Consider the following 11,605-nt stretch of genomic DNA (forward strand, 5'->3'; position numbering starts at 1 on the left):
ACAGCTTTGGGAATGTGGTCAGATATTTATTTGCCGTTAAAAAGCTCATGAGCAACAATTAAAAAAAAAAAAGATTAATTCTGCCTGAGGTAAAATACGGTGGAGGGTTTGTGACATTGTGGCCCGTTGCTGCCTCGAATGACTCAGAGATGGTGAAATCAGCATCATTAAAACACGTTTGTGGCAAAATGGAAAGATTTACCATTAAACTTATTTTCTTCAGTCACTACAAAAATAATAAAAATAATGTTTATGCTGTAAACCTTCGAGAAAAGCTTTTATCTGCTGTTGATAAATGGGATTTCTGAAGCCGACTACATTTTTGCAGCCGTTCTGTGTTCTCTGGGACTCTAAACGAAGTGATGGAGGAAGAACTTTCTCCTCATTTCACCCGTTTACTTATTGTGCACTCGTTAAAGCAGAACACCAGCTGGTACTGACCCATCCATCCATCCATTTTCTTTACCCGCTTATTCCATTTTGGGTCACGGGGGTCACTGGTGCCCATGTCCAGCAATCACTGTGCGAGGGACGGGGTACACCCTGGACGGGTCGCAAGTCCATCACAGGGCCACATAGAGACAAACAAGACAAACAACCATTCACTCTCTCAATCACACCTAGGGACAATTCAGAGTTATCAATCAGCCTAACATGCATATTTTTGGTCTGTGGGAGGAAACCGGAAGTACCTGGAGAAAACCCACGCATGCACGGAGAGAACATGCAAACTCCACCCAGAAAGGCCCCTGGACCGGGGTTTGAACCAAGGACCTTCTCGCTGAGAGGCAGCAGCTCTACCAGTTGCGCCACCGTGCTGCCCCCTGGTACTGACCAACAAAACTTATTTAATAAATTCACCTTTTAATAATCAGATCTCAGTCACTGAAGCAGAATCCGTTAAGTACAGGGAGTTCTATACCAGGACATGAATATTCAAATGAAGAGAGCAAAGTTGTCTTTGAAGGTTTTTTTTTTTTTTTTTTTACAAAAATATCAAACTAAGAATCAACGATAATAAACTAACATTAGTGATAAAGGATAATAATGTGTAGAATAGCTGGTTTTAAAAGTAGTAAATCAATAATGAACAATTAATCTGTTAAGGATTAATTCTCTTATCTGAGGCAAAATGAACTCTTTGAGCAGGAATTATTTTGAGTTTTATACGCGCACAAATTTAGACAAAGTTTGACTATTTTAATAGTTTGCTTTGGGTTTTGGTTCAAAGAAGTTACTTAATGTGACCAGATAAGTCATTTATTGGCTCTGCAAGCAAAAACAAATGATTGATCAAGTTGCATCAGCTAAAGGAGCAGAACAAGAATTTCATTGTCAGGTTTCTGCTCCTTACTGGGCCAGTGTGGACGGCACAAGTTCACTCGTCTTTCTGGGGTTCTGCTGGTGGATCAGACCAGGACGACTCACCAGGAACTGCCCAAAGTAGCTGAAAGTGAGGACGACAGCTGATGAGAAGATGTGCCGGCCATGGGCACATTCAGCCGGCTTAGACTTCAAGCGAAGAACATGAGTCTTAGAGTGAGAAAAGCTCTTCCTTCTACTTTCTTCTAACAAAAATGATCAGAGTAAACATGTCTGTGTGCTCAGGAATAAACGAGGAGTGGAAAATGAACTAGATCAGGAATAGCCCAGGACAAACTGGCAGTCACTCACAGAAAACTGTAAACCATCAGCTCCCAGAAAACGTTTTGGCTAACAAGGAGACATGATGACCCCCCCAGCTCAAAGAACACTCGCAACAGGCGTCTGAGGAAAAGTCCACCCATCCGTCATCTTTTACCTACTTCTTCCTTTTTGGGGTCACGTGGGTCACATGTCCATCCATCACTGTCAGAGAGGCAGGGGACACTGTGGACAGGTCTTCAGTCCATCACAGGGACACCTAGAGACAAACAACCATTCACTCTCTCACTCGCACCTAGAGACAATTTAGAGTCCCTAATCAGCCCATCATGCATGTTTTGGGTCTGTGGGAGGAAACCGGAAGTACCTGGAGAAAACCCACGCATGCACGGAGAGAACATGCAAACTCCACCCAGAAAGACCCCCAGACCGGGATTGGAACCAGGGACCTGCTCGCTGAGAGGCAGCAGCTCTACCAACTGTGCTGCCATCCTGTTATTTAAATATACCTAACGTCAAAGACTAGACTTAATATTTTCACAAACAAAATTAATTCAGTTTTTTTTTTTTTTTGCCAAATCCCAAAAGGGGCTCATGATATACGACATATTTTTTCCAAAAATAGTTGTGCTCACCAGTAGGACTTTTTATTTTTCAGTGGATTATCGTGTTGTGTTAATTCACTCGTCTTCAACTCCCCCACAATAAGGACCACTTTGAGTTTGAACAAACTGAAGACGACACTTTGTGTTCAGCTTTGATAAACTATTGATTATACGCAGAATGATACAGCTCAAATATCATTTTACTACGTTGTCAAGAAATTCGGAAACACAATTTAAGGCCTAACATTCCTTCAAAGAATGCATCCTAAAACATTTCATGTCAAAATAATAAAACTAAATCTTATACTGAATTTTGTTTGTAATATTTGATCATTTTCCTGAATAAATAAATGACCAAGTATAATATTGTTGTCTCATTTGTTTAACTGGGTTCTCTTTATCTACTTTTAGGACTTGTGTGAGGAGCTGATGATGCATTAGGTCATACTTATGCAGAAATATAGAAAATTATAAAAGCTTCACAAACTTTCAAACACGACTAAATAAATAAATATTACACACATATTATATATATTTATATAACTAAGCTGCACAAAGACCACTGAGTGGAGCAGACAGCTGCTATAGGGAGTCCAGGAGAATAGATGGTGGGGGTTCAGTGCCTTGCTCAAGGGTCCAGTGTGGGGCAAATGTGGGTGGAGGCAGGTGTGGGCATTTCACCTTTTCCACCCACATTTTGACGTGGTCTGTACCAGGAGTTGAACCAGCGACCTTCCATTCTGATCAAGGGAAACTTTTTCTTTACACCAGGACCAAAGGATAAACTGAGGTTAAATTCACTTCTTTATTTGTTATATCAATAGTTTTTTTTTCTTTACATAAAGCTCGTCACAGAAAAATACATACATTCAATAGGTAGGTAAGAAAAAAGGGAAACGACCGATTTTTAAAAATAGCATCTACTTGGAAAGGAAAAAAACAAACAATGCATCTTCTGTTCCACCCTACAGACTCATCTCACCTGGAAACAGCGAGCTGTAAAAAAAGCAAAGTGATGACGAACAGCTTAACGAGCACAACGGGAAGATTTTTATTCTCCCAGACTTTGTAATAAAGACGAGTCAAAAAGTCTGCAGGTAAAAACGACTTCTTAATCATCACTTCTGCTGCAGCCTGGCAGCTTTGAACTTTGACACCCTTTTAGGTGCCTGCTGAGGCGGAGCCACATCGGGGGCCACTTCCTCCTGTTTCCTCTCCAGTATCGTGGGCAGAGCTGGTGGGACGATGGTCAGGTGGGGGACACCTGATGGCATCGGGTCTTTTTCTATCACTGTCCCTGAAAAAGCCTGAAGATACAGAGATGATACCTAATGTTGGTTTTCATCACAACATGCCACAAGTTTCTACAGGTTTTATATTTATGACTTCATGGGGTTACCAATCACCTGCTGCAAAAAGGCTGTCTGTTAGCAAAATATCTCATGGACCACTGGATGGACTTTAATGAAACTTTCAAGAAATAACCAATGGATGGAAGTCTATTATGTTTTGGAGTCAACCCAATTAAAAATGACTGCCACAGCCACAGATCTTAGAAAACTAAAAAATAGCTATAATTCTGTCTTTTAAAAATTATAATAAAATTTGGTGTTTTTGTGAGTCACTTACAAAACATACTCAAAGTGTTATTTGTTGCATGAGATCTTTGCCAAATTGAGCAGTAACTAACTGTTGGAGTCAACACTGTCTGTTAGCAAAATATCTGATGTAGCAACAGATTTTAATGAAGCTTTTAGAGAACAGTGGATGTACAGCTACAACTCTAACTTGTGGAGTCATTCCATTTTCACTTGGCTGCCACAGCTACTTGACGTTAGCCAACACAGAGATGGCTACAACTCCTACACTTTTAGATATTAAACTAAAACTTGACGAAGCTGACAGACGACTGCAACACGTACTCGGAACGAGACCTCTCGCAATATTACGAGGTTTTTCACGTTATTTTTAAGGTTTGACCAAAACGACTACAGCTCTGTCATTCCTTCACACAAGATGATCTTACTCTGAAACTCTGGCAGGAACGACTTCAGGTGATACGGATTCCTTCGAAGGATGCTAGGTCTTCAACAACAGTGTGAATGTTTATGAAGCATTCACACTGTTGGAATCCATTTTTCTTCTGTACGTTTTTCAACATCTTTCTCATTCCACCAATTTTGTGCTATTTCAATAAATCGTACATCAAAAACATTCAGCTCTTTCAGGACAATCCTGCTATGATTTTTGGTATTGGTGCAACGTTAGCTTTTTGAAACATTTAGCCTTTTCTGCCACTTTTTCCCTCATAGATCTGTTTACAACCTTTTACTGCTCCTTTCACATTTTGTTCTGGTTCAGCTTCTTTCAGCTTCCTTGTGCAAATGCAAACTTTTTTCAGCTAATATTTTTCACCAACTACATCGTTTTTGTGCTTCTTCTAACTCCTTTCTACTAATTTCAGCTTGTTATGCTCCTTTCAGCTTATTTATGCAAATTTCAGCTTTTCTTGCTATTTTAGCTACTATTTAGCCGTTTTCTGCTAAACTGCGAACTCCACATTTTTGCACCCATTTTAACTTTTTTTCAGCGTAATTCAGCAAAAATGTGCTCTCTCCACTTCCTTCTGGTAATTTCAGCTTCTTTCTGTTTTATTAGCTACATACTTTTCAGCTGTTTTTTGCTAATTTCAGCTTATTTCAGATAAGTTCCACTTTTCGTGTTCATTCCAGCTTCTTTCAGCCAAAATAGGCAGACAAGTTTGTTCAGCTTTCTTCTGCTTATTTAAGCTTTTTCTACCTTTTCCGCTAGTTTTTTTTTTAGCATGTTTAGCTAATTAGAGCAGTTTTCAGATAAATTCCATTTTCTTGTGGTAATTTCTGCTACTTTCAGCCTAATTAACTTCTTTCTGATCATGTCAGCTTATGCTCCTTTCAGCTTTTTTTGGCTAGTTTCAGCTTTTTCTGCTACTATTTAGCGTTTTTATGCTAATTTTAGCTTTTTCAGCTAATTCCACATTTATGGAGCTCATGTCAGTTCCTTCCAATTCCTTCTGGTAATTTAAGCTACTTTTTAAGCTATTCTCTGTAAATTTCAGCCTTTTTTTTAGCCAACTTCCTAATGTTTGTGCTCATTTCTACTTATTTAAACCTAATTCAGCAAATATGCGTTCTTTGCTGTCTTCTAACTTAGGTCTTGTTCTTGTACTTAAGCTACATCTCAGCATGTTTTTTTTAGCTAATTTCAGCTGTTTTCAGCAATTTTTCCGGCAATAACCATTCACACTGTATTTTCGCAGGACATGCAATTTCTCCAGTTAAACACCTCGTATCGGCTGGGCATTAGCAGAGGTACGGCCGTGGGACTGTCCTCCTCTGTGATTCCATCGCTGGTGTCGCTGTGCGTCTCGTCGTGGCTGAAGCTGCGGCCGATCACTCTGCGCTCCTCGAAGTCGGCCGCGCTGCTCTCGCTCGTGTCGCTGCACACGCTGTTCTCTCGACTGCGAGACTTCAAGATGGACTTTCTGGGAACGGGCTCCCCGTTCTTTACGTCCACAAACAATCTGAGGATGAACAAACGGTCAGCTTTCATCAAGTGCAACCAGACTTCGCAGCAAAACGGGCTGCATAGGGATTATCGCCTTCGCAGCCAAAACTCTGACACTTTTCTACACGTTGAGCTTAAACTTAGCGTGGAGGTAGCCGAGTCAACACATACTCTGAGCACCATTCCATCTTTCATCAATACTGCATGACATGCGCTCCCTCCAGCAGCATCAGGCGCTACATGTTTACCTGTAAATATCCACTGGAGTTGTAATTTTGTGAAGTTCATGGAGCGAGTGTCCGTTGCTGTGGCCATTTTTCTTGTTCCGCTTCGAATGCTCCTTCTGCTCTTTCCTTTCGCTGAACTTCAGCGTCGTGTTTCTTCCCGTGTTGATTCTCACCTAAAGCAAATGAAGCGGAGACGGCGTGAAGGAGAAACATTTATCGCTCAACCTGTCGCGTTTTTTTTTAAACGAACACTGACCTTCTTGGGCTCGACTGTGTGAGAAAAGAAAATTGTGGGCAAACGGTGGCCTTCCTCCTCCTCTTCCTCTCTCCGCTCGGTGAGTGGCGGTTTGCTAGGAGGCGCGGCGCTCCAGCTTGGCGTCAAACTCAGGCCGTTTACCGGAGGGGCGTCGTCCGCCTCCTTCTCCTCCTCCGATGAAGAGGACGACGAGTCCTCAGCGGTCATGTTATCAGACAACCTGAAGACATTAAGGACGGATCAGCGTTGTCCTTAATGAAGCTGGCAGGAAAAATAACCGACTCTACCTGTCCTGCTCATCTTGGAGCTCCTCCAGCTTCTCAAGTTCATCCAACCTGGCCCACAACTCCTCCTCAATCAGGGTGCCTCTTTTGGTGCCGCTGCCTCCGGTCTCTTCATCGTTCTCCTCGTCCTCCTCTTTTAGATCAAACGCTGCATCAATCTTGGGCTTAGAGTTCGGTTTGTGAGCTATTCTTTGCTTTCCTGTGTAAGCATTGAGAACAGAAAGAACCACGCTTAAGCCGCGATGAAGTGAAACGAGGTCAAAAGAAAAGCTGACAGAGATACCTTTTGTGGCAGCGGAGTCATTGTTTCCGACCTCCTCTCGAATGTCGACGTAGTCGCCTTTGCTCTAAATTAAAAAGAAATCAAAGAATTTGCTCCTCTTTATGTGTTGCGCAAGACCTTTTATGTGTGAGGGAACTCGCGGCAATGTGACGTACGCCCGACAGGGTTTCCAAATCCTTCGTGAAGCCAACTCTCGCTTCAAAGGTTTTCCTCGTCTTGGACAGGTCATCCAATTCCTTCCTTACGTCTGTAGGAGAACAAGATGCGTTTTTGTGAGAACTAGCACGCAGGAAGGCTGAGTGACGAACGTGCAAAAACTGGCAGCCGGCAAAATACCGACGCATGAATAAAACATTTGATGTAATGACGAGAAGCTGCCAAAGAGTTAAAATCCTAAACAAGTTGAAAAGACAGAAGGAAAATAAATAAATAAATACATGATGACATGAACAGTTCATAATATCTTCTGCCCTGAATACTACTCCGGATCATTAAATCTTCACAACAATTAAGCCCTTTCACTAATAGCAGCAGAGGGCCCTTGTTGCCATGGCGATCGGGAGCCCCTCCAGTCAGTGCATCAACTGGAAGTGAGGAAAGGTCAAACACAGAAGGCCTGACAACTCAGCCGCTGTCTGACACATTTCAGCTAGCTATGTTTGTATTACAGCACTTAGCTCTGTAATAGCAGGGTCTGGGGGGGGGGGGGGAGCAGGGCAGAGGAGGGGGGGGGGGGGGCAGCGCATTTCTGCTTCACTAAACATTCTAATAATGTTCACATCAGCCCATCTGACTTATGAGGTTTTCAGACGTAGAACAAAAACAATAAATACGGTAAATGGAACTAACGTATCGACAGGTGTGACCACACGGCAGGAACTTATCTGAACGTGGTGCGTAAATGTTTACAATAAAGGCAAAGTGGTAAACTCCAAAAGAGACGCAGCCTCCACTTGTTGGACCACTTGTGAAATGAATCATCCTTCATGTGACATAAAACAAATACTGCAAACAGCAGCTCTCTGTTGCAGGTAAAAGCAGACGCTTTCTCAAACTTGGGGGAGTAAATCACATCAGTGTGTCCCCTCAGCTACCTGGCATGAAGCAACAGCGCCCTCTGCTGGACGAACAGCAGCACTGAACGATTCATTTTAAAGTTACACCCGGAAACCAGTTCAGACAGGAAACACACTCACAGCTCATCCTGTGAGCGATGATTTCTCGAGCCTGCTTGGCGGAGCACTTGGCGAACCAGTTGTCGCCCAGCAGCACCGTCACCTCGTTGGTGTGCACGAGCTTCCCGGGCATGAAGGCCAAGGGGCCAAACGGCACCTGCTCACAGTATAGATGGTGAAAGGAAATAAAAGAACAAAAAAAGTGGGTCAAATAAAGCAGGCGGGGAAAAGAAGTCAGCATGAAAGTAGAATAAACAAAAAAAAAAAATTCAGAGTCAGCACTCACCATGATGTCATAAGACAATTGATCTGGGAGAGTTTCGAGGCGATCGTTTAGGGCTTCGTAGTCACCGGACACCTTTTTCCTGTAAAATGATGGAACAGTCAAATAAATGTTTTATAGTTTAAATTAACAGCCCTCCTTACTGCTATCCAGACTGGCTTTTTAAATTAAAACATCTGAAGGTCAAAACGGGTACAATGACGAAACAAGATACAAAATACAGAAGTGTTTATTAGAGAATTACAATAATAATAATAATAATAATAAAGTAGATTTTATTGTATTAGAAACAATAATGTGAGAAATCTTAAAAGTAAAAAATAAGTTGAAGACTGGAGGTTGTGGTTGACTTCGGATACTAAGGCGAACAAATAGGAAATATTACAGTACATCTGATTACGCAGTCAAACCGAGAAAACTAACTTTTTGACAAACCTAAAATCCTTAAAAAATTTTTAAAAAAGTTGCATTTTTTCCTATGAGTGGCAAAAAGAACACTTATGTGCAAATACATGCAGTTAGTTTTAGTTAGTTAAATCAGTTGGTGGCTTAAAGAGAGAAAACAACTGATAAAAGCCCGGCTGGGTGTGATGAGAGCAGCTCTGAAGCTAAAAGTTGAAAACCGTTGCACCAGCTGCTCAACAAAATAAACGCCACCGACCTACAGTTTACTGAAAAACCAACAAACGTTCGGGCTCTTTTGTTTTGGCTGCTTCCTTCTGTAGGGGAGGCCACAGCAAAGATGTGTCTATTGTTTCCCACCGGAGGCTCTTCCTGATGCAATCTGGGCTCGAACCCACAGCCTCCGAATCATAAGACCGCAGCACTGACCGCCGAGCTACCGCAGCGCAAGTCAGAAAGATTTTCAACAACTCACTATCAGAACCAGTACACAAGGTCCAACCTGGCACGAAAACAATCATGCCAAACTGTATTGAACGTAAACAAAACATTAATCGATTAAAAAGCAGAGAAAAGTGAAACGAGCCACTCCGGTAGATCACTGCACGACATTTTCACCGGGCGGCAACATCATTTTATTCTGCTCACTGTCAATCAAGGTTTATTGGAACAAAATAAATAAATAAATAGAACTTAAGACACTGTTGTGAACAAACAATACAGCTATTTTCTGTTGTTGTTTCGTTGTAATTGAGATGCAATAATTATTAATTAATTATTTAATTAATGCAGCAACAGCTTAGACATATAAAGGTCAATTTGAAGCTTGTGAACGTAGCATAAGAACACAAGTCCTAAAACTTTAAATCACAAACTGACATTTATGTTACAGTATTGTTTCAGCTTCTTTACATTATAATGTAAATATGTTCTGGCAGCACGACGGCTCAGTGGTTAGCGCTGTTGTCTCACAGTAAGAAGGTCCTGGGTTCAATCCCCAGTTGGACCTGAGGTCTTTCTGTGTGGAGTTAGCATCTTCTCGTGCTTGCGTGGGTTTTCTCCGGGTACTCCGGTTTCCTCCCATAGAACAAAAACACGCCCAGTCGAGCTGATTCCGGACCGAAACGTGAATGCAGGACACCGATTGGTCAGGGGGAGGAGTCATTGGCTCTCAGAAACTTTTCATCGGTCCACCATTTGCAATTTCTCGGAACGCGGAGCGGTGGCTGGATCTATTTTAAAAACAATAATGACAACACCAAGTTTAATTCTGAAGTCCAGGTGTTTTTTGTGTTTGGTGACCGACGACATAATTCGAGCGAGCGGAGGATCATACGAGCTGCCGACCCGACTCGAGGCTGAACCCCGAGCCCCGGCCTGGCGTGCTCACAAAGGCCAAATTCCAAGCCCTGGCAGGCGGGAGGACCGGGACGAAGGGTGGAAACGTTTTTTTAAAAACATTTTGTGTATAAAAAAAAGTTTTTTTTTTTTTTTTTATCAGTTAAGAATAAAAATAAACAGTGACGGCTTTATCATGAAATCCTGTTTTCACTTCGACTTTATTAAATAATCTGTTAATTAAAGTTAACTCAGCTGAAAAATCATAAAAAGACAAAACTATTGGATCTCTCAGGAATATTTCCCTCAAACATGTTTAAAGATGAGCCTTTGGTTCAACTTTATTCTAACCCACAGATGTACAAATCACAAAACAAGCATTACACTTTAAATTAAAGCTTTAAATCAAAGCTAATAATAATCTGTATACAAAAAAATAATAATCTGTATACAAGAAACCAAACCAAAATGAGTGCAAATACATCAAATGATGAAGAAAAATATAGAATTTTAAATATATATGTTTTTGTAGGATCTGGTTCATCAGATATAATTCAGTTCAGTTTATTTATATAGCGCCAAGTCACAACAGAAGTCGTCTCAGGGCAAATTAACAGAAAATTTTGTATATAAAGTAAGTTAACAGAAACATTCATATTTAAAATTAATAATTTAACATTATTTATCTGAGGAGCAGACTGCTTTGAGTTTAACATCACAGAACTCTCATTAGCAGGACTTTGGATTCTGGACACGCCTCCAGAATCGGTCCTAAAGTGCAGGTGCAAATCCAGGCTGAGCTGAGCAGAGTTGGGGCCGATTAGGAGCCGTGCAAATAAGCCATTTGAGTCTTGAAGTGTGTTTACCGGAGCAAAGCTGCACCTAAACACACCGGTGTTCCACCGTACGTGTTACCCAAGAGCTCTGCTATTTTGAAATGTCCATTGATTATGTCCACATTTCCATCTTGTTTCTTCTTCCCTCTCAAAGCGTTTCAGTAATATGATGTGAAGGGAAAGAATCAGGAGGTGTGAACGCAGTAAAGTCTTTTTTTTTCGGCCAAATCGTCTCCAACTGTTGGACGAGCAAACAGCTTTTATGCTTTTCACTTTGTATTTGCATCACAATGTGCTGTACTATGACAGGAGCTCCCGCTTACTAATTTTCGACCATAACTCATGGGACAAGACGTGTTTGGTCTTTTATTGACCATCTGCTCTTTGATACACGAACGTTTAATGTGACTTTAGAAATACAATTTTAAAATGTGAAGAAAAAAATAAGTCTTTTAAAATTGCTGTAAAACCTTTAATTGCGGCAAATACCTTCAGCAGTCACAATTAGCACAATTATGTCCACCTGTGTGTAATCTAAGCGCCACTTAATTTCAGAATATGTCCACCTGTTCTGAAAGGCTCCCACAGTCTGAAACACCTCTCTTCAAAATGAAGACTAAGGAACTCACATTAAGGCAAGAATTAAGACAAGTACGGTTACAGATATATACATTTTTAAATGCAACCAAATCCGCATTAAAAAAATGTGTGTGTGTGTGTGTGTGT

At 41.3% G+C, this 11,605-nt stretch overlaps 2 protein-coding genes across 2 annotated transcripts in view; one reads left to right on the forward strand and one right to left on the reverse strand.

The window, feature by feature from the left end:
• Window positions 1-3,099: 3,099 nt before the first annotated feature.
• uri1 (URI1 prefoldin like chaperone) overlaps window positions 3,100-11,605 on the reverse strand; it is a 12,850-nt gene continuing 4,344 nt past the window's right edge. The window contains exons 3-11 of the mRNA XM_037682756.1: window positions 8,307-8,385; window positions 8,042-8,177; window positions 7,001-7,092; window positions 6,846-6,909; window positions 6,566-6,761; window positions 6,279-6,498; window positions 6,044-6,195; window positions 5,574-5,811; window positions 3,100-3,556 (exon numbers count right to left, since the gene is read on the reverse strand). Coding sequence (XP_037538684.1) covers window positions 3,368-3,556; window positions 5,574-5,811; window positions 6,044-6,195; window positions 6,279-6,498; window positions 6,566-6,761; window positions 6,846-6,909; window positions 7,001-7,092; window positions 8,042-8,177; window positions 8,307-8,385 — 1,366 coding nt within the window. The 3' untranslated portion in view covers window positions 3,100-3,367. The remainder of the gene's footprint in view (window positions 3,557-5,573; window positions 5,812-6,043; window positions 6,196-6,278; window positions 6,499-6,565; window positions 6,762-6,845; window positions 6,910-7,000; window positions 7,093-8,041; window positions 8,178-8,306; window positions 8,386-11,605) is intronic.
• The window catches only part of zgc:112052 (protein C19orf12 homolog), an 8,231-nt gene continuing 8,081 nt past the window's right edge, over window positions 11,456-11,605 (forward strand). Inside the window, exon 1 of the mRNA XM_037682757.1 lies at window positions 11,456-11,530. The gene's annotated coding sequence lies outside the window, so the exon portion shown is untranslated. The remainder of the gene's footprint in view (window positions 11,531-11,605) is intronic.

Source organism: Nematolebias whitei, chromosome 10 (assembly GCF_014905685.2).
Source record: "Nematolebias whitei isolate Nwh7 chromosome 10, NemWhi1, whole genome shotgun sequence".
NCBI lineage: Eukaryota > Metazoa > Chordata > Actinopteri > Cyprinodontiformes > Rivulidae > Nematolebias > Nematolebias whitei.